Here is a 23,859-nt window from a genome sequence, read left to right on the forward strand (position 1 = left end):
CAAGAGTCTAGATCTTAACAGGAGTGCTAAGTACGTGCACACAGCCCCAGCACGTGGGAGCTGGAGGCCAGAAGTTCAAGACCATCCTTGAGGCTACAACGGCTGAGTTTGGTGCTAGTCCTAGCTATGAGAGACCCCACTGAATCACAAACACAAAACGACAAGCAAAACAATAACTTTTTTAAAAAAGAAAGTTAGCCAGGTGTAGTGGTACATGACTTTAACCCCAACACTAAGGAGGTGGAGGCAGTGGGGCAGAGAGGTGGAGGCAGGTGGATCTCTGTGAGTTTAAGGCTAGCCTAATATACAGTGAGTTCCAGGACAGCAGGGCTACCCCCAAGGCTTCTATGTGAGCATCTTATCTGAATTGTTTGCTTTATAGCATATGATGTAATTCACTCATCAAATGTGGAAATATGGTTAGGTTGTGCTCTCTGTGTTAGCTAGCTTTATGTCAACTTGACAAAAGCTAGAATCCTTTAGGTAGAGATCTTTTCCATCTCAATTGAGAAGATGCCCTTGGGTGGCCTGTGGGCAAGTCTGTGGTGCATTTTCTTGATTGATGATTGAAGTGGGAGGGTCCAATTTGCTGTGGGTAGTGCTACCCTTTAAGAAAGTAGGCTGAAGGGCTGGAGAGATGGCTCAGCAGTTAAGAACATTGACTGTTCTTCCCGAGATCCTGAGTTCAATTCCCGACAATCACATGATGGCTCACAACCATCTGTAATGGGATCTGATGCCCTCTTCTGGTGTGTCTGAAGACAGCTACAGCTACACATACATTCAATCAATCAATCAATCAATCAATCAATGAATGGGGGGCGGGCAGGAAACAAAGCAGGCTGAGTACCTCATGAGGAACAAGCCACTAAGCAGTACTTCATTGTCTCTTGCTCCAGTTCCTGCCTTCAGTTCCTGCCCAGCCTAGATCGTGCCCTGGCTTCTTTGGTTAATGTACTACAAGATCTAAGATGAAATTTCTTCCCCACGTTGCTTTTGGTCAGTGTTTTATCACAGAGACAGATGCAAGTACAGAGAAATCTAACAGGACTTTAAAGGAAATGCTCACAGAATATAAGGAGGATATGGTCTCCCAATGATAGTTTAATAATGCTTCATTGACTTTAATTCTTTTGGTTGCCAATGAAACAAGTAACAATTGCTAAAATACATTGGCTTATCAAAAAAAAATTGTTGAACTAAATCAGTCTGTTTATATGTGGAGGGAAGGAAATGTGTTATGCTGGGAAGAGGCTTTGTCTCTGTTTCCATAGGAAAAGAAAAGTTGTGGATTCCTTCCAAATTAATAAAAATAAAATAAAATAAAAACAAAACAAAACCCCAAACATCAGATTTACCAGTGGGGGAGACTCCCTGAAGACCTTGGCTGCAAACAGAAAAGAAAGAAACCATGAAGACCAACAAAGCAGGTAACTTGTATTGCTGATCCCTCTACATGGGAACAGCACTGAGAACGTCTGAGACATGACAATGTCTCAGACAGACTGAAACTATGGATATGTAGGCAATACATCTTGTTGGCTACAGAACTGTCAGGACATATCACACCATCTTTTCAAATGGCATAGACAGAAATTGATATTACAGCTTAGTTTTACAATCCAAACTAACTTATAAAGAAAACAGATGCCTTACCCAGAGCATCATCAGAGAGCAGAGAATCATCTTGAACAGAATTGTGTACATTGTACATTCCATACATATGTTATTGCAGAAATGTATGTACTACCTGTGAGAGTTCGTGTGTTTATAGGCACCAATCAAGTCAATGCTGCTCTGATAATATTTACCCTCAGAGATGCTGAGACATTGAGACATATTTATTCCAGCATCCTGCTTGAGCTGACCTCAGACTGCCTTAATGCTGTTTTCTTAAAATTCTGCATCCAGGACAATTTCGAAACGACTAGCAAAATCGTCCACCATCATAGACTGGCCCAGTCAGGACTTTAAACCCTGAATTTTCTCAGCATGCAAAGACTGGACAGCAAATGCTATAGCTAGCTTGAAGACTGACCAATATCATTTGGAGAGAGGGGACGAAAGGAAAGTGATGCCCTAAATCAGCAGGAAGCAATTTTTAGAGAGTGATGCCCCATTCTTAAAAGGCAGGCTGATGGCTTCTGATTGTTCAATGGGTTGTTGTCATTAAAGGCAGGCTGGTTACAAGTTGTTAATGGTCTTGACTCAGGGATTTCTCGCTTTCTCTTTCCTCTATCCTTCTTTCTTATGCTAAAGGGAAAGGGGGGAGAAGAGTTGAAAAGAAAAAAAGGGAGGCTATAGGAGTAACAAAGGGTTGATTATTGAATCTACTCATACAATACAGTGCTACCTCAAGCCAAAAATCTTACATTGGTATAGATCTTTGTAAACTCACACAAAGCTAAGGTTATATTTGGTTATAACACACTATGCATCAACTTATTTTAAGGTATTGTAATTCTCTGTACTTCTTAAAAAATGCAATGTTAAGTTGTAGTCCTTTTGAAAACTGCTATTGCAAACTGTTTAGGATATTAGGAAATGCAAGCTAATCATTAATCAAACTTACGGTCATGTTATATACTAGTCTAGTTTCTATTACAGAAATGTATTTCCAAGGTTGGACAGATAGTAAATAGCTAGACACAAGCAATATTTGCCTATTCAGGTATATGACAGACAGACAGACAGACAGACAGACAGACAGACAGATGGGCTTCAAAAACCCCAGAGATCTACACAATATGACATTTAAAGATTTTTTATTAATAAAAGGCCTTTTTTGACAACTAGACATGTCAGCTCCTGGAAGCACCCCACTCTACTTCAAAGAAGATGAGCATTGAAGAACCTCCAGATGGAGTTAGCTGCAAAATGGCCAACTAACCACTGGGCAAGGCCAACTGCTGACGGGTAGAGCAACTTTCTAAGTAGTCATTTTTCCTTTATCCTACTAGCTCCCAGATAAATAAGACTAATAAATAATAATAAAAAGAAACTACTAGATTTATTTAATAAAGATTCCAAGCACAATTAACTGAGCAATGTTATTAATCTGTTTTAATTCTCTAAATTAATCTGGCTACCTCCCAGCCAAAAATCCCTGAGATACTTGTATTTTAGTATTGATCTGGCTCTCTCTGCTCCAAATATGTTCTCATGGTGTCTTCCAGACCCTCTCCACATGGTGAATCCTCTTTTTTCTCTCTCCCCTTTTCTGATCCCCTCACTGGAATCAGAAGTCCGGCCCTGTTGTCTCCCCTGCTCAGTAACTGGCTGATCAGCTTTCAACTGACAAGTCAGAGAATAAATAAGTAGCACTGTTTCCACAACACTAGGGCAGGAGATTCTGAGAATAAGCATTACAAGGTCATGTCCAGATGCAGCCAGATAGGGGGTTGGGGGCAGAAAAACCAGCATTTGAATAATACAAGGATAGTCTTTACAGAGTGCATAGTAACATTACGCCAACAGCCGACAGTGTGCTGTGCAAACTGGACAGACAAGGCGCAGGGAAGTTGACTGCTGAGCCTTGCTACAACAGGGTAGGCAGTCCTTCATATTTCCTGCTTCACAGAAAGTCTGTCAGACATTCTGGGCCAGAAGGCTGAAGATGATGCTCCAACACACAGAGAAATGTGGGGGACCGTTCAGGAACTTCGTCATTCCTAGAGTTTTGGAAACTGCTTGCTTGTGTTTCCTGCATACTCAAGTAGTATTTATTCCTTCTCAGTTCTCTGATGGAAGTGAAGACTAGCTGGTTATAGTTTTACCATTAAGTTTACGTTGTTTGGGATTTAAGAAAATCTTTTTAAACCTAGGAAGATGTTTTAGGTTGATAATGCAAGCTTTGATAGAAATTGAAGGTACAGAACTCTGAACTCAAAAAGATAGGACAGAGAGTAGACTGCTTTGTCCAAGGTGTCCAAAGGTACATGGACTGGACATCATGAATGTAATCTGACCTGTTAGTTTTCATAATTGTTATTATTATATATGGTCTATTATTGTTAAGAGTAAGAGACTTTTATTGGACTAAAAGGGAAATGTGGAGAGAATCTTTTGTGTACTGTATGGAAGTACCACACATCAATTAGAAAGCTGTTGGCCTACTATCTTAGGCAGGAAAAAGGATGTGGGAATTCTGGCAGGGAGAGAGGATTCTGGGATAGAATCAGCTGTGGGAAGAAATTCACCCCAACAATGGAGATGGTCACATGAACCTGAGGAGATGAACTAGCCATGTGACAGGACCTATCCTAGAATAGAATAAACAGGTTAGGTTATGAGCTAGTTGGGGAACACTCCCAAGCTTATGGCCTAGGCAGTTATTCATTGACAGTAAGTATCAGTGTTAATACTTCAGGAATTGGGTGTAGTTGGAAAAGCCTGAGGCTACAGTAGCCTGAGGGCAATGCTGTGTAGAAATTATAAATGGCGAGAATTAGCAGTGCCAGATGTTTGGAAGCCACGCGAAGTTGCTAAAAACAGCTGAGACAATGGGACTCCAGCTTGAGTGTTTGACGAAGCTTTCTTTCTTTTTTTTTTTTTTNAACTCACTTTGTAGACCAGGCTGGCCTCGAACTCAGAAATCCGCCTGCCTCTGCCTCCCGAGTGCTGGGATTAAAGGCATGCGCCACCACGCCCGGCTGACGAAGCTTTCTTAAAAGGAGCCAATTGTGTCACTTGAAAGGAGACAGGCAAGACTGTATCAGTGCGTGGCCCTCACCTTGAGCTGTGCTGGTCTCTGGTGGCTTTGGCTATTCTCAGATGACATTGGCCATGCTTGGAGACATGCTGAGGTCTTATCTGAGATGTAGAAGATGCTACTAAGGAGAGGCCATACTCCTTAAAGCAGCCTACAATCTATAGGGCATTGAGCATCCCTGTCAGTAACAGATTTGCTGCTAATAACAGATTCTACACAGGCATTATCTGCAACAGCTTCCAGTGCTGGTGAACTGCAGGCTCATGGTGACAAGTACAAGTTTCCAAAATGCAGCTTCTCCCAGCTCTTGCTGATAGTGGTCTGCAGTGGGACTAACATGAACTTCTGACACTGTAATCAAATGCATTAACCCTTGGGAGCCCTGTGTATTACTGTATGGACAATGAAGGATGTTTGAAAACTGAGACCAATTCCAAGTACAACGTCAGACTGTAGCTTCATACTCTACACTCTGACCTTCCAGTTATCAAATTCACTGTAGTATTAAAAAGTAGCCTTAATTTTTGGGAAAGGCTATTAAAACTCTCTTTTCCAATTGCATACATGCATAAAGCTGGATTTTCTTTCTTTATGTACTTAACCAAAAGAAGTGCAAGTGAATGGCACTCTCTTCGCTTCTGTAGGGAGGAGGTTTCTTCACACCAGATGTTATGTGTTACCATGGGACAGGTGTCCTAAAATGACCCTTTAAGGAAGCCCTCTGGCTAGTGAGGTGGCTTGGCAGGTAAACGTGCTTGCCCCAAGCCTGAGGACTGAAGTCCGACTCCTGAAACCCACATGGTGAGAGGCCAAGTCCAACAAGCTGTCCTCTGTCATGTGCTCTGTGGCACACACACCCTTCTCAAAAATAATATAAAATAAATGGGGAAAATAAAACAAGCTAAAATTATCTATGAGTTTACTCGTACTGATAAACACTAACAGTTGGCTACATAAACAAAAGTTCTCTGGGGTCCTAATTTTCTTTAATATTTGTGTGTGCATGCATGAGTGTGCTTACACATGCATGCGTTCTCCCCCACCCACAGCATGCATACTGCACACACATGCACACGCTTGCCGAGGGCAATCCCCTGGGGCTGACATTACACACAGTTGTGAGCTATGAAGCATAAGTTCTGCAAACCAAACCAGGGCCCTCACAGGGCAGGAGGTGTTCTTAAGCACTGAGCCATCTCTCCAGTCCTGGGCCCTTTATTTTCAGGCAACAGAGCTAACACTTGACTTAGGAAACGCTGTACACGAGTTGTCACACTACGCCAATTCTGCAGCACTTTAATACGCACACACCCTGGCCGCTTGGGGATTCACCAGTAAACTAGGCTCTGTGACAAACTTTAGGGTTTAAGCGTCACAAACCTCACCACATTTATAATATATAATATATACACAGAGTCTGAATGCCATAAAGCAAATGCTTTAAAGTGGAGATCTGAACGGAAGTGAGTAACTCAGCTCAGGAGCCGCCACGGCAGAGGTAAGGTCAAAGTTCAATCTTAACTGTAAACAACGGGGATTTTACGGAGAAAAAGTATGAAGCAATAATAATAAGTTCCAAGGACATCTTCATTTCGAGTGGCTGAAACACTGGCTGAGCACATGGGATAAGTGAGCTACAGACAGGTGGGTGTAAGATCTTATTAGATTGGTCTCTTAAGCCTTAGGTAATTAAATACATTTACATTTAGTGTGTGTGTGTGTGTGTGTGTGCACATGCACCGCAGCAAGAGGCCAGTCCAGTCCTTCCACCGTATGGGCACCATAAAATGGACTCAGGTCATCAAGCACCTTCAGTGGCTAACCCACCTCTCTGCCCTTCCCCGGAAAACGTTTGAGCAAAGGAAGCTATAAAGGTGTCCCACTGAAAGAGAGCAAAACCACGGTGGTTCTGAGAGCTGGGCTCTGGTGAAACCCCAGGTCTGTACCTGAGATACTTGCTGTGCTTGTCACTTTCACACTGCCTGAAGCTGCCTTAGCAAAACAATTTCATAAACTCATGATTACAAGGAAATGGAGACGGCCATCTTAAGACTAAGAACCAAAGTATATGGAAACAGGTTCACCGATAATGGCCTCCTAGAAAATTGTTGGCAGGTGTAACGGTCAGTATTGATTATCAACTTTTATCACCTTGTAGACAAAGTTTTGGCTTTGTGACGGCATCTCCAGGGATTTATAACTGAACATGTGTAGCAGCACCTCACAGTGCGTGTGTGTGTGTGTGTGTGTGTGTGTGTGTGTGTGTGTGCATGCTCGGACACACGTGCCCTGGACTGAACAGAGGGGAGGAAGCAAGCAGAGCAGAGCTCTGCACTCATGGAGGCGCCTCCTCCCTCTCGTGTCTCTTCCACCACACATCTCCCCGCCCCATGCACTGTTTCAGACTGGGAACTGAAACAATCTCTCCACTCCGCAAGCTGCTTCTGTCACGGTGCTGAGAACAGTAACTTACACAGCAGGACTGTAAGAAGACAAACATGCAGTCACAGAATGCCGTTTCTGTACAGTCCTGAGCTCCTTCCAAAATGTCCACAGTAAAGGAAGAGTACACGTAGGAGCAGCAGCAAGCGCGTTACCTTTTTGTCTCCTTGTTTCCGTCTCCTTAGTCCTGGTCTGTAATCATCTCCAAACCTCAGGAAGTAATAGTAGGAAACTAGCCTCTCAATAGGGTCCCTGATGACATTGATATAAATCGGTTTCTTCTTCACACCGAATCTGAAAGAGCAGAATGCCAGGGATGAGGTTAGGACTCTCATTAGTTAAGGCACTCCCTGAAATTATATGCAAAAATCTAAAGTACTCGTGGTATACAGAAATAATAAAATAAATGAACTAAAATAAAATTGACTATGTGAAGACTGGGAAATATTTCATATTCAGGATGCAACAAAGCAAATAAAAATAATTCAAGAAACAATAGAGAATGTCTACCTATGCCCTCAAAGAGTAAGGAGGCGTCCTGTCCTGAGGGACTCGGCCTAGCAGACACGCTGGAGGTGAGTGCCGCCCTGGCAGCCCTGTCCAGCCACACTGTGCCTCAGCGGCATATTTATGCTGCTGTTTATTGAGGAGTTTAAGCAGCCACACAGCCTATGTTGAGACCAGATCCCAGGGAGCCTATCACTAGTTTCTCATTCATGAGCCCTGTGTGGCACTCAGACACGGACACATGTCCCACCCATCACTGTGCATCCCGTGAACAATTCAAACGCCATGCAGCATTTAGAAACCATGAGTGGGGTCACATTCGACGTGCCTGACTTGCCTCGGCGACCTCGGAGACCTCCTACCATGTAATCAGTAGGAACTGGCAGGTGTCCCGTGCCTGAAGCTGCATGTACTGTACCAGGTTCTTAAGAAAGCTGCCTTCTATCTGTCGATACTATCCCGCAAGCCCTGTGTGGCACTCAGACCATAGCAAACGTTCATTAGCTGAAATAGCACTATCAACACTACACTGAGAATCTTCTGAGAACCAACCAGCCTGAGACACACATCTTCGGACTCAATGCCAGGCAACTCTTTACCTGCAAAATGGGGAGGAGGATGACTTGCCCGATGCACAACAGCAGTGCAGAGAAGTGGAACAACCCCTGTCAAATCCCAAGGAAATGGACCTGACCTCTGCAGTGCCCGACAGAAGACAGCAATGAGCTGGGTGGCTGTCCTGTGTCCAGGGTCTCCCCTGTCTATTCACCTGGTAATTCAACTGTTTTCCTAAAACACCATCTGTTAGTCATCTGCTCTTCAGAAACCTGAAGTAAACCTTGTTGATAGCTGAAATCAAACCTAAATGTCGGGGATTTGGGATACAGCTTGACTAGCATGTCCAGGGCTCTAGACTGCATCCCTAGCACCATGAAAATAACAATGGTGCCAACCCCACCCCAACTCCTCAGTCATCGTACATTGGTTGGTCTTACATCTTAGATGCCACCTTATTGTTTTCTTGAACTCTACTCTAGGCAAGCTGCCCGTCCACCACATCACATAAGCCACTCTGCTCACCCGTATCTACGGTGCTGCTCTTAGCTGGCTTTTCCTCCTATTTCCTCACCCCTTGCTTTTCTGGAGCTAACATTTTCCTGGCGGCAGAGACAGTGCGTATCAGTGTGCTCTGATGGCTAAATACTAACGGCAGCATGTCAGGGAAACAAGAGGAGGGTACCAGGGCCGGGGCCAGAGGACGCACACAGCTCAGAGCCACTTTCCACCAAACCATCACTGATGTTACATACAAGGAACACATGCAGATATGTGGTGAGGAAAAGCATTCTGAGAAGAGGGAACCCCAAGAATGAAGGTCTTGAGGATTCTAGTGCCGGCTGCTTGGAGAAAAAAGAATTGGCGGAAGCATCAGGGAGAGTAAAAGGTGACATGGCGATGAGAGGTTGGAAGGCCTTGGGGAGTACAGGCTTGTGGGCCTTGCAGACCGCTGTAAGCATTCATTTTTGTGAGTCACGTGTGAGGTCACCGGAGGATTCCAGTAGAGAAGTCCGATGATTCATCTCTTCAGAGGTGGGTGGCTACTGTTTCAGAATGAAGAGGGTTGTGACACACTCTTGTGACCCTGATGACTGCTGTGTAACAGTGCTATTAGCCTTTGTCAGACACCTGTGGTACCTGTGAGCTATTAGGCTCAGGGAAAATCAACTCTGAGCTTATCTTGCTAACGCTTGCCCCAACTGCACGATGTCTTGTGGGTGTCCAGAGAGCAGCAACCATTAAAGAGGAAACGAATGTTGTAGACTGTGTAGCAAGTACTGTGACCTAAGGAGTAGGAGAGGCTACAGAATGGCTGTGGCTGTTGTGCATCTGTCTGGGACTTTATCACAAGTGTGGCCATGGCCAAGCACACAGGGGCTAGGAATTAATTAGCTGGGGGTGGACAGACTGTGGGATCTAACCACTCACACTGTTTTGTGAGAGAACACTCAGCAATACACAGGAACCATTTCGGCTTAGAGACAGTCACGTAAGAGAAGCTGCAAGGAGGGAGAACACAGGGCACGGTGGCATCCTTAGACGGGCACTCCTCTATGTCCCATTAGCTGTGAGCCAGACCTCACTCCAGAATGCTTGCACTCTTCCTTGTCTCCCTAGGCTTGGACACATGGACCAGGGGGTGTGGTAGCAAACAGGACATAGCATATTACAAACCTCTCCCTACCCAAAGTACAGCTGTCTGAGAACATTCTGGGTGTTATGTATGAAGCAAAACTTTCATGAGATGATCAGGGAACTCATTCTGAAAATAGGAAGGGACCATTACTTGTAACTGCGGAAGGGTTATATAGGCATAAAGGACTGGAGGCAAGAGTTGGAACAGAAAATGGGCACAGTAAAAATGGCACCTGGGACACACAGCACAGCCTAGTAAGAGACAAAGCTAACAGGGTTTACTGGCTTAACCGCTGCTGACTAGACAGCTTATATGGGGAGAAAAGCAAGTTCCATGGCTGGAGACTCTTCCGTCAATCCTGGCCAGGGAAGAAGGGTAGAAGGTATTTCTGTTCAAGGAGAGTAAACTACTGACTGGCAAGAATGATCCCCCTGGAAAGAGGAGTCTACTTGGTTGGTGTGAGGTGACAATTTTCTAACACATTTACACTTACATCTACCTGCCAGCCCAGCGGGCTCTCTAGAAGACACTTCAGAAATCTATGCATGTCGGCTATGTGCTGCACAAAAATGGCAACACTAGGATCATTTCCTTACCACCACACGTGCATAGCTGGAGGAAATAACCAAGAACAGCTTTAAAAGCCAGGGCACACGCAGGGCATCTGCAAGGAGCCTAACCTACTGGCTGGAGTCTCAAAGAGAGGCAATGAGGCTGGAAGGAGACAGCCTTTGGGAAAAAGTGCATTTCGAGACTTCTGCAGTGTAATACATTTAGTGCCAATCTTTAAAAAACATTATTGTTGTTGTTGTGCCGTGCGTGCCTGTGCATGTGTGAGGTCAGAGACTAACTTACAGAAAAAGCTTCTCTCCTGACACGTGGGTCATGGGGACAGGCGCCTTTATCCCGAGCCTTCTTGCTAGCCATTAATTTGGCTTAAGTCTGGCTAGGAACAGTCTTATGTCATATCTTGTGCTGTGCATATTTATGTGGGACGCTTGGCCATAAATGGCTCACACTAGTGGCAGACTGCCTTTGCTTAGTTTCAAAAAATGAGTGACCTGTTGGCATCTGCTCGTCTCACTGATAATGATGCTGTGGTATCAAGGACAACTGATCTGTTAGGGCGACTCCTATTCAGTAAATGCTACTGATACATGGACAACATACATCTATAGAGGACCGTTATAAATACTGTCTATTTTAGTAAGGCATAATCTCCACTCCAGAAAGAAAGGGGTTTGGATGAACCTATCCTTAGTCAAGAACTACAACTATTCAATTTGATATTAATCCTGGCATCTTGAAAATGCCCACCCTATATAATTTTAAAGTGGAATGTTAAAGTCAATGGCATTAATTTGTCATAGCTCAACTCTCTGAAGATTGCTCATCACTAGGAAGAAAACAAACAAGGACTGAGCACTTAGAGGGGAGATGCTTCAGAAAACCACAAGGTTAAAACAAAGGGCGCAAGATAGAACCCCAATCAAAGCTCTAGGTAAAAAGACATTTCTCTTCTTCTATCCTAATACTGTAGAGAAACTACAAAGGCAGGACTTGATCGAGACGTCTGTACTAGAGTGTACTCCTTAGAAGTCAGTCCAAACACAAAGGGTCTTTCACTTGTTTTTCCACATTCTTTTCCTGAGTCTCCAGAAAACTCAACTATGTTTCAATTTTTATTATCTGTCTAATATATTGAAAAATTAAACATCTTTCCCCCCACGAATTTACCATTTTTTCTAAAACAGCAAGTAACTTAGGGAATCCCACCGTGCCAAGGACGATTCCCACCACGGACGCTTCCTGCCAAGGACGCAGGAGCCTGTTCTTCCTTCTCTGTCCTTTTTTGAGACCTTGTTTATTTCATGTGTAAGGTGTTTTGCCTGAATGAATGTCTGTGTACCATGTCTGGCTGTGAGGCACAACGCGATGCTGGGAGCCTGACCCACATCCTCTGGAAGAGCAGCCAGTGCTCTTAACCACCCACATATAGTATTTTGTGTGTGGTAGTAACAGGGACTGAGTAAACCCAGGGCTTCTACCCTAACTAGGTGACTATTCTACTACAGAGCCACAGCTCAAGAGACATGTTTTTACTCTAAAAATCATTTAGCTGTGTTGTGCATTTGCTGTGCGTGTGAACACAGGAGTACACGTGTCATGGTCTACAGTGGTCAGAGGACGACCTTTCCTGTCATCCTTCCTTTCCCACTCCTTTGAGACAGGGTTTTACTGCTGCTGCCAGCAGGCTCACTGGCTGGTGAGCCGCCTCTGTCCCCCACATCTCTCCATGAGTGCTGGGACCACATGTAGATGCCTGAGCTACATACCTGTTTTCCACATGGGTTTGAGGGATTCAAACCTGGGTCCTCACACTTGTGATCCAAGCAATTTTACCCATGGAGCTGTCTTCCTAAACCCTCACTTTAAAATGTGAGATAGGATCTCGCTAAGTTGTCTGGGCTGGCTTCAAACATGTAATCCTCCTGTACCAATCTCCTTGGTAACTAAAATGACAGGTATATGCCACCATACTCAGTTCAATAATAGGTTTTGAAGAATAAGGTACTCTAAAATTGGCAAATGATGTTTCTCTCTTCCTTCCTCAATCATGGAGTTTATGACTATCAAGCTAAGGAATGGTCACATCTACAATATTTCTTGACTATATACATTAGAACACATCAAACAACTTCCTCTAATTGATTCCATTTAGCTATTTATTTAAAATTGTCATTCTATTAAAATTTTTACAATATATTATTATTTCCAGTAACATGAGCCACTATGAAAATATTCAAACCCAGTGTGGCTGTCAGTGTTTAATAAGATTATTCTTTAAAACGCTTTATCCGTTTCAAGTTCAAGTACCTCGGTGAACACCAGAGCTTTGTTCTACATACAAGACTGTGCCCAAAGCCAAGGCACTCAATATATAATTTTAATAATGAAAACCTACAATATTAGAATCCAGGCCACGTAGAGAGAAAAAAGCCCCAGATCACTAGTTGAAAGGTAAGACACACTGAGTGAAGGCTCGAGCAGCCCTCAGGGAACACTGCATGTGAATGAAGTCTAGGAAACTGTTCAGGGCCTCTGGAGAGAGAATTTTTAGTTTATTTTAAAGCTGCCTATAAAATGCTTTCAATATTGCACTATGAATTATTTATAGAAAACTGTATCTTTAACTTGAAAGTTACAATGTTACCGAAAGATCTTAGGGATTATGAGGGAAATCAAGATATATTACTTTATGTGTGTATTATTCAGGCAATTCTTTAATTATATGATTTCCAGAGAAGCTAGGATGTCCCCACTGTCTGGCCCTACGGCACGCTGTTCTGTCCTTTTCCCTTTCCAACCTCAAAAGTGAAACTGAGACAGAGCGAGCTTCACTTACAGCTGACACCGCTGCTAAGGTAGAATTGGGCTGTGCATGCCTACTGTGGACAGTCACTTTCTGTCGTCTCTGAAGTTAACAGAGGATTATCAGCAGGGCATTTGGATGTGGGCTTTTATTGTAACAGCGCCATGTGTTCCATGGAGAATGTTCAAACGGGTCTTATGTTTAGACTATTCCTTTTAACCAATTTTCTGATTACTCTTTAAAGATGCAAGGGCCCCCAAGGGGGCCACAGAATGCTTAAACACTGTGTACTCTGCAGTCTTTTGAACTTTTCTTTAAGAGCATTAAGACAAAATTACTGTGACTTATACAATCATATTCAAACATAAAAGAAAATTCTTAGTTTTTAAAACGTCTCCCCTTATATCTCATCATTTCAAAGCTGAAACACAGTGGTTTGAGGAAAAGCATATTAGGGTACCAGAAACTGAGGGGGGTTTCTTTGTTCTCCGTCAGTGACCTGGTGAGCCCATTTGACTGACCACACACTCGTGGAGTAATCAGCCGGCCTCCAGTACAGGTGAGAAACTGCCACAAGTCCCTAACATAACAGAATGTGAACTGTCGTAATTAGCTCGAGACGTGTCCTTTTATGAACACTAGAGGGCAGTAAAGCACTGGAAGGAATATTTAAATCATCAGTGTACAGGTGGCCTGTCAGTGTGTCTAACACTGCTCACAGGCAGAGGACAAACACAGCACTCGTCAGTACATCATTTTGGATGCTACTTACTTTGCAAAATCCAAGTAAGAAATGTGTCCGTGATAGAAGCCTGGCTTCATCTCGTTCCAGGTGGTTATATTCTTCACAAAGCGCACCTAAAAGAGGAGGACATTCTCATTACCTCACTGCAATGGAAAGAAAGCAGACTCTGTCATCAACAAACGACCTCCCACTCAGGAACGGGACCCAGTCCCCGCATTCATGGGGCTGGAAGGCCAGTTTGACGTAAGAGCAGTCAGTGCAGTCTGAATGCACTATTTTACCACGGCCATGAACGGTGCAGTGTACACAGTCTACACAGGGTGGGAGGTGGATGCAGGGGGTGTACTTCACCCCCACCAGGGCAAATCATCACTGCCAACTTCACTGCATTACAATCAATAAGAGATAAGCGGCTGGCACAGCTGCAAGGGACTTCGTGATGGGCTTGTCTGCAGTGGGACGAGCTGCACGAGGTGCAGATGGAAGGAGGGATGCACAGATGGGAGGAGGCCCGGGGAAAAGGTAGTATTTGCCCCTCTACCATTGCACCTTGACAAAGAGTTCATTTATCCTGTAGCTGTCTGCATCGCTGCAGCAGCTGCTGTTGCTCCATTAGAACCTGGGTTCTTTGGGCTTCAAAGTTGAACTGACGATAAGTTCTTCAGGAACCCTCCAGACCTTCAGAGCCAGACTGGGGCTCCTGAGGCCCTGAGCCTTGTGCACTAGGCAGTTTCAGGGTTCTCTGTGGCTCGAGTGTGAAGGCAGCCCTTGTTGGACTACCCAGACAGCACTGTGCGAGACATTCTAACACTCGCTCTCTTTTATAAGGTTATTTATATCGACGTGTGTGCATGTATCTGCATGCTTCTATACATATATGTACAGAAGCTGTAAGATATGAAACTAGAGATATGGGTGATATGAGCTGCCCACAGGGGGTGCTGGGAGCCAAACTCAGGTTATTTGAAGAACAAGTATTCTTAACCACTGATCCCTGATTCACTCCAAACCACTCCCCTTAACTATAATGCATATACATAATATAAATGTAAAATGTGTGTGTCTTCTTTCTTCCTACTCTGCTCCTCTAGAGGACCCTGCTGTCTTCCTTAGCCTTTCTATTGCTGTGAGAAAACACCATGACCAGAAGCAAACACAGGAGAGAGGGTTATTTCACTGACAGTCCAGCCTCAAGAAAAGTCACTGAGAGAACGAACAAGGGAGGCACTGATGCAGAGGCCTGAAGAATTCTGCTTCCTGGCTTGTTCCTCATGACATGTTGTTTGTTTTCTTAAACAGTCTGGACCACCTGCTCAAGGTGGGCCTTCCCTGCAGGCCAATCCTATGGAGGTGTTTTCTTGATTAAGATTTCTTCCCAGATGAGCCAATCTTATGTCAAGTTGACATACAAATAGCCAGCACACAGAAAAAATACATCCCCAATCAAAAATACACACTGAAAAAGCAAGCAACATTCCAATCTAAAGAATTCTTTCTCTGTGTGTATGAATACATGTATTGTACAAGCAGAGATTCATACCCCTGGCTAGCCTCACGCCCAGCACATCTAGGGTGATGTCACATTCTTCAGAGTTCCACCATACCAGCTCGTTCTATATATTACATATTTTCTCTGACACAGCATTCGAAAAGCAATGACTTACAGGACATTCTTCTTTATACCTCAGCAAATCAAAATATGACTAACAAAATGATTAAAGATGATCTTAAGATTTTTAAAGGTGAATATATAAGCTTGTTCAAATAAAAACATATAAACTAGTCAAATATCTAAAATTCTCTTTCAATTTTAATGTGTGGGTTTGTGCAATATAAGTGTGGCTGCAGGTATCAACAGGGTCCGCCCTCGTAGAGCTGGGATGAGACTGTTGCGAGCTGCCTGGTGTGGGTCAGGGAACTGAGCTGAGGTCCTATGAGAGAGCAGTGGGCCTCCTTGGCTGCTGCGGCAACGCTCCAGCTCCCAAGTGCTTATCCTAACTTACTGGAATTGGAAGTATACAAAAAGCTAACATGAGACATTCTGTAAGTGTCCATTAATTATTTTTTTTAAAAATCAATAAAGAATTTTAAAAAAGAAAACAAGTAGTTAATTTAAACTGTTTGTGTGCTAGCAGCTATACAATTTCTCTGAGGAGACCAAGTCTGTACAATAAACAACAACTGGTCAGGACTCTGTTCTGGAGACTAGACAGACACAGAGGGATGGCAGGGCCCACTCCTCTACACTGCAGGGAACCAAGCTGCAGCTTCAGTCCCGGGAGTCAGAGCCTACACTTACAGTGAGGTATCAGTCTTTCATCGACATTTAGATCTGAATTACACAGACGTACTCTACAGCACTGACCTCAGGCTACCGGCATTACAGCTGCTTCCTACAGAAGGCCTGGTGTGGGTTAGGGACAGGACAGATGCAGTCACGCATTAGTGTGTCTGCTGGGGAAATACAGTCCTGGGACAGTTTAGGTTTAAGGGGCTACATTATTGGCTGATACACTGATGTAAATGGTAGTGACACTATGAGCCAAATACATGCAAGTGTGTGTATGAGGTTCTTGTGTTCTTTCCTATTCATTCTTTCAATTAAGTACTAGGCAGAATAAAAATACAAAATAGCGAATGAAGAATAAACTGCACAATGACATGAAATGTACTTGTTATTGTTAATTATGTTGGGTCCTATGAAAACCAACTACAGTATTTCTAACCAAAAATAAAGAGTGGCTGGAGAGATGGTCCAGTGGTTGGAGCACAGGTTGCTCTTTCAGAGGAACCTGGTTGGGTCATCAGCACCTACATGTCAGCTCACAACCACCTGTACTTCCAGTTCCAGGGCATCTGATGCCCTCTCTGGCCTCTGCGGTCACCAGCCATGCATATGCCACATAGACATATATATGCAGGCAGCACATCCATACACACATGGGGTGTGGGTGGCAAAGAGGTGATCATCTTCAGAGCTGGAGGCATATTCAGAAACTCAGCTTTGTTTTCCAAAGCCGAGATTTCCTGTGGACGGGATGGTTCAGGAGGGAAATGAAAAAGGTGCTCGATTAAATTCTAAGGAAACGCTGCGGCAGACTGCAAATGTCAGACAGGACAGAGCATACAGACAGGGAGTGGATGGGAGAGAATCACAGAACTGGGAGTCAGGCGAACACTGCAGGCATCCTCTCTTTCCCCCGAACGTTCCTGAGGATGGTCCACATGGACCTGAAGCATCCTGAGGGTGACTGGCACATCCCACCTGTGTCCTTTAACAGGAGGGGAAGCCCAGGAGTCTGGGTTAGATTGCTGTAGGCCTTTCAAACTTCAAAGTGCAAAAAACAAACCACCTAGAATTCCTGTTGAGACAGATACCTACACAGCAGGTCTGAAGCAGTTAGTACCTGGAATTCTGAATTTCTAATAAGCCTTCAGGAAGTGGTATTACTCATTCCTGGACCAAATAAAGACCACTGTTTCAGAAGATGTGGGCTCAGGAGACAGCTCCTAACCTTATTAACACTAGGCTTCTTCTGTGGCACTTACAACAAAGGTCTGAGGGCTACAGAAACTCTTGGGCGCCTTTACCCTGGAATCCAGCAGGGTTTGCAATAGTCATCATCTGAGTACTACAGTACATAAAACAAAGAGGAGGGCTGAAGCAGTGACCCTGGCTTCTGCCACTTAGGAACTCCCACCGCTCCAGTGATGCCTGAAGCACACTAGATGCAAGCATTTCAAAAACGGTTCACAAATTAAAGTTACTTCCAGCTGGACAGAGGAAGAGTTTCTTAGAGATGAAGAAAAGGCAGACTATTATGCTATAAGCAATCTCGAGCTTACTAGCAGAATCAGAATTTTAGAGATGGAAGAGATCAAGGAAATCCTATAGCCTTTACTTTTATAAAGACACTGAAAACCATTAATCATTTGCCCATGCAACTAGCTAATTATACGGGTGTTTGTGTGTGTGTGTGTGTGGTTAAAGGGGGGACATTGGACCCACAGTCTTGCAGACACTAGGCAACTGTCCCATCAACTCAGCAACTCTATCCCCAGCCTCTCCACTTACCACAGAACAACTTCAACAGAAAAACAAACAAGAAGGACTTGAAGAAAAAAAAAAAAAAAACAAACAGACATCATTTCTCAAGGACTAAGACGGACTTAGTGACAGACTTCTTCCTAGCATATGCAAAGCCCTGGGTTTAATCCCTGGTACTATGAAATCAAAAGAACACCAATGGAACTTGGTTATAGAAAATGTCAGATTTTGCTCACTTCTATGGTAATTCCTCAGCAATCAAAGATTCGCCACTGGACTGGGAGTATAAATCAGGGAAGAGTGTGTCTTAGTTTGGGTTTGATTGCTGTGAATAGACACCATGACCAAAGCAACTCTTATATAGGCAAACATTTCATTAGGGCTGGCTTACAGTTTCAGAGATTTAATCCATTATCATCATAGTGGGAAGCACAGCGGCATACCTGCAGACATGAGAGGAGCTGAAGCAGATGTGGAGAAGGAGCTGAGGTTCTACATCTTGAAAAGAAAGGCAGCAGAAGGAGACTATGTGCCATACTGAGCATAGCTGGAGCATAGGAGACCTCAAAGCCCACCCCCAGTGACACACTTCCTCCACACTTCCTCCAACAAGACCACACATACTCCAACAAGGCCATACCTCCTAATGGTGCCACTCCCTATGGGCCAAGCATTCAAACATGAGAATCTATGGAGGCCATACCTATTCAAACTACCACAGATCACTAGCTAACCATGCGAGACACCTAGGTTTGACCCCTAGCATTCAAGTAGGTAATTTCCCCCCTCGACAGTCTCAAAGCACTGTCGCCATATTCTTGATTCCTTATGAGCTTACCCATCCCTTCCATCACAACATGGCTTCCAATCCCCTACGATCACCATGCCTCAGCCCCACAGACGGACACTTCAGCGCTCATCGGGGCTTGTTTCACTGTTTTCAGTCATTGAGCAGTGAAACCAAGAGACCAAGTCCAGGTATCTGTGTAGGACTCTAAGCTTTACCTAAACTTGACATTACAGTTCAGGCAATATCTGGTGGATTATTACTGCTTTTAAATTCCGCAGACTGTTACTGTTGAGCTCTTCCAGATACACAGGATCTCTTTTTCTATACAACGTGTTCTGGTCAGCTTTCTATTCCTTAACAGATAACTCAGTCACTTTCCAAGGGGGAAGTTTATTCCGCCTTCTAACTTGGAAGCTTTAGTTTATAATCAATCAGCCCTGTTGTTTTAGGCCTGAAGTGACCACAGCTCGCCCAGAGGGAACAACAGCTGTTCCTGTCACCAGAAGCAAAGAGAAAGAAAATCTGCAATAAAGAAAAGGGGCTGTGGCTTAGCTTCTCTACAGTGCAGAGGAAGTGTGAGTAAACGAAGTCTCAGCAGGGCTAAGCAGGGCTTCACTTTCTCCTCTGGAAAGAGTGCACCTGGAGCACGCAGGAGTGCCGTTTATGGCCAGACCTCTCATACACCCTTCCTCAAAGCCGGTTTCCATGGAGATGCTGTAAGTAAGCCTTTTCAGAATGGTGGTTCTGAAGGCTTCCCTTTTAAAATATCGATTGAGCCACTTTCCCTCTCAACCACGGTTAATGCTCAGCTTCTCTCTTAACTGTCTCCCTGTCTTCAGCCCACTTCCATCCGCTAACCCGTCCAGTCAGTTCCTGCATCTGTCATTTGCGGCCTGTCACTCCTGCTCTGCATGCTTTGTTTTCTTCTGGTGTTCTACTACAGGGATGCGGCCCACAGGAACCAGTGCACTTTACAGACTCTGCCTTACATGCCAGGTGAAGGGCAATAAAACCCAACAGCATCAAATGATTTTGAGGAGGCTGAAAGCACTGGACACTGGCAAAGACAGAAGAGAGAATTCAGAGTTTGGACGCTCTGATTGAAGCATGCTATCAAGAAGGACGGTTCAGAAGGAGTAGTTAGATACAGTACATGAAAATAACACTTTTATGGCTAGCCTGGAGCAGATGCTAAACTATGACTTCTGTCAGGTTTTATAACTCAAGCAGAGCTGGGCTAGCAAGTAATCACCACACACCTCTAGGGAAAACATAAGCCGCGGAGGAGGTGGGGGGACATGATTTATTTGCTTGCTGAATCAGACCTGAACCGACACTAAAGGAAAAAGCCAAGACAGCACCATTGCAAGAATGTTGGCCTCCACTCTCAGTAAGTTCAACTCTACATTCTGCTATCCGAGGTCACAAAGGACCTCATTTCCAGTATCTGAAGGAGTAGGAGCAGTCCTGAATGCCCTGGCCTACTTCCAACTCTGTAATTACTATCTATTGAGATGAAGACTATTATTAGTTTGAGTAATTACTATACACCAACTCCTACTGATAAATTTACTTTAAATAAATATTTCTTGTATAGCCACAGGCATATTTTTTGAGTCTAAAGCAGGGTGAAGATTTTCTATACTAAGGGGAAACGTAATGTGCGATAGAAAGGTAAGGAGTTGGCCTCTAGCACACAGCACTGGGACTGAGGTTCAGATCTGAGCTGCTTTGGGGGATGAGTTCTAAATCACTCAAGAGGGAGAGATAAAGTCTCACCAGCCAGAGGGTTTACTCTGCTTATAGCTGTAGCCATGGTACTGGGGACAGCTAAGGACCACTACCAAAATCTAGGGTGGCTGATTTGCTTTCACACTCACCAAGTAACAAAAATGTATCAAGTATCTTCCATGCCTTGGTCACTATTCAAGGCACGTGGCATGAGGCATACAGTGGACAAACAAGATGTCTGCCCTTAAGGGGCTTACACTACAATAGAGGAAAACAGGGAGAAGCCAAACTAATATGCAAGGTAACTGAATAAACTAACCAGTACTAGGAGTGATGTGGTCCCAATACCTTGGAAGTGGTATTTAACTTAACACAGGATAGCTAGGCCAGGTCCAAGAGCCTGTTACTGAACAAGAAACACCAAACACATAGCATGAAAACAACTGAAGAAGAAATGCACTCTACAAAATGGTCAGAACAGATGTGTAGGAAGGAGAACGGCTTGGCAGGGTCGATGAGCTCAAAGGCCGTTTCATCTACTGGGTGAGAGCTCGATGCAATAGTTAACAGCTTCCTTAGAACCGCTGTACTGGCCTGGATAAGAAACGTGAATACTGTAGGGAAAGCAAGAACATGAATTTAAAGGTAAGTGAAACTTTCCGGGAAGATCTTAACATGCAGGGTCTTTCCATGAACACCAAGTGCAAGTAGCTTCCTAAGGATGTACATCAAGCTCCATTTCAGTCCAGCACAGTAAGAGGCTGAATTTGAACCCATATTTAGCTTATATAGTATAGGTTGCAAAGGTTTAGCTAGCTTGTTGCTCTGAGATGTATCTGTAGCACATCACAGACTATAAGCTCTAATAAAAATGAATACAAGACAGCTTGAGAGTAAGTTAAAGAAACACACACACACATACACACACACACAGAGAATAGATTTATATTACTATGTGGCCCTATGGGGCTAGATACTTGGAATGTTTAAACCAAGACTGGTCACATATAATCAACTTAAAAATATGAGAACAGCACAGATTTAAGAAAGACCACATACCTACTAGGAACAGCCACAAAATGTTCTCTAAAGTAAAAATGGTTTTTAACTTCTTTAAAAAAAATCTATTTTATTTATGTGTGAATGTTTTGTCTGCATGTTTCTGTGTATCACATGTATGCCTGGTGCTCAGAGATGCAAGAAGAGGGACTGGGATCCCTTGAAACTAGAGTTACAGATGGGTGTGAGGCACCATGTGGGTGCTGGGAATCAAACTCGGGACCTCTGGAAGAACAGCCAGTGCTCTCAACCACTGAGCCACCTCTCTAACCCTTGACAATTCTTTTTATATCATTTAAATTAAGGGTCACCTCAAAAACCTAAGTAGCAAAAGTCACTTCATTGTAACTACTTGATTTCTTGTATTCTATTAATCTCCTTCAAAAACCCTTCTTCTTCCTCCGTCCCAGCTGCTTCATTCCAGAGAGGAGGCTGGGCAGACATCCCCGCATACACTGCGCCCATCCTGGGCAGTAAGGGCAGTCAGTAAACAGCCTTCCCACTACCCAAGTAGAAAGAGTACAGTGCCAGCACCCGCAAACCCTTACCTAGACTCTGACTGTTAGGACGGTGCAACTGCTGGGACATGGCTTCTCTCTCTACGTTCAGACATACTCACTGTTCTCGAGTATCTGAGGATGGCACACATCCACACTTGATTCTGAAATGCCACACCGTGTACAGTTTATGAACAAGGACAGTTACAGATCACACCGCATCTTTGCTGTCTGTACCTCTCAGTCTCCTGAAGTCTGACTTTTCAACCTAGCACTATGTCCTTTGGTTGTCACGCCACTGAAACTTTAGAAAAGACAAGGAGAGTTGTTTTGCAGGAAGTTCTACGATATGAATGTGTGCTTTCTTTGGGTTTCGTCACATAAAACATTTCAGTGAGATTATCATACACTGATGTTTTAATAATCCTCAATTTCTGACTCTCTGTCTTAGACTCCCAAGCAAATACTAGAAAGCTCCTTGAAAGGCATGTGCTAACCTTTTACTTTATTGACATCTCTCCCTCCCGAGGAATGGGGCACAAGTTTTGTATATATTCCCCTTGTGCAGTAAGGTGAATGAGACACTGCAAGTCTCATTTGAAAGCTGCCAACGCTGCCAGGATGGCTGCGAGGCACTGCTCTCATCTCGCTGGACAAGCTTTGTATCAGACTGGAACGTGGGGAGCGTTGCTGCTGAACTCTAAGTAGGCAAGTATGTAAGTAGTTTAGCACGGAATCCAGGAAGTGTAGTGCTGACAGGCCGCTGAATAGGAAGCTGACACATGAGGGCCCAAACAGACCAGGGTCTCCTATTGCAGCCCCGGCTTTCTTCATGAGAGGACTGGGCTGTAAACGGAGGCTCTGGACAGCAGCTCACTTAACAAAGCCAGGCATCAACCTGAAGCTATTTGCTCAGAGAATAGGGAAACCTTCCTAAGTTCCTATGACTCGGCTGAAAATTATACATCAGCACAGCAAAAACATGCCATCAAAGCAAAAGTGTAGTACAGAAGGTGGAGATATTGGAAAACTTTTCAGTTTACATTCAGACGAAGCTTCCTGGGTTGAATTAAAGACCCTCTACACACGTCGTGCTAAGGACGGGGAGCTGGACATGGCTTGTTTTCAGAAAGTGGCTTCTGTCCATGAGATCTGTATCAGAGGACACCTGTGTAAGCCATGCCTGATCAGGACCAGGTTCTGAACTGCCAGCTGACATTTGCAGTATGCCATCTAGTGCTTGAGACTACTTTCCTAGAGTGTTCCAGACAAGAAGGTCTCGCTCGGTGCTGTTCACTGTACAAAGCAACTGCTTTAGGGCTGCGAGTCTGCTTCTCGGCTGGGTTCTTCCAGTCTATAAATGCCAAGCCGCTGAAGGGAAAACAAGCTGAGTCCGCCCCATTTACATGTAACTGGAAATGCATCCACACGGTGCTGATAAATGTCATGTGTGCTGAGCGTCTCCACACTTACATTTCATGAAGGAAAAAACCACGGATGCCATTGCCAGATACCTTGTGGCTGCCAGAAAACTCTGGAAGGTTGGATACAAAAAAGTAAAAATTGAACAAACAAGTTAGCATTTAAAAAAAAAAAAGTACTGCTGAGGAAACCTGAAGTTATTCTTGAGGGTCAGGCCACGTTCCTTTGAAATCAAGGATTGACTGCAATGCACCAACACAGACCTACTACACCGTGGGCAAAGGTGACATTCAGTGTGCCGCCCCTTGAGATATACAGTGAATGGTTTTCTTCTTCTCTC

The 23,859-nt window shown here is 44.1% G+C and overlaps 1 protein-coding gene across 2 annotated transcripts in view; it reads right to left on the reverse strand.

The window, feature by feature from the left end:
* Positions 1 to 23,859, reverse strand: part of Hs2st1 (heparan sulfate 2-O-sulfotransferase 1) — a 138,876-nt gene that overhangs the window by 9,188 nt on the left and 105,829 nt on the right. For both annotated transcript variants that reach the window (XM_021158681.1, XM_021158680.2), the window contains exons 3-4: positions 14,000 to 14,085; positions 7,309 to 7,447 (exon numbers count right to left, since the gene is read on the reverse strand). In XM_021158681.1, coding sequence (XP_021014340.1) covers positions 7,309 to 7,447; positions 14,000 to 14,085 — 225 coding nt within the window. The remainder of the gene's footprint in view (positions 1 to 7,308; positions 7,448 to 13,999; positions 14,086 to 23,859) is intronic.

Source organism: Mus caroli, chromosome 3, assembly GCF_900094665.2.
Source record: "Mus caroli chromosome 3, CAROLI_EIJ_v1.1, whole genome shotgun sequence".
Classification (NCBI taxonomy): Eukaryota; Metazoa; Chordata; class Mammalia; order Rodentia; family Muridae; genus Mus; species Mus caroli.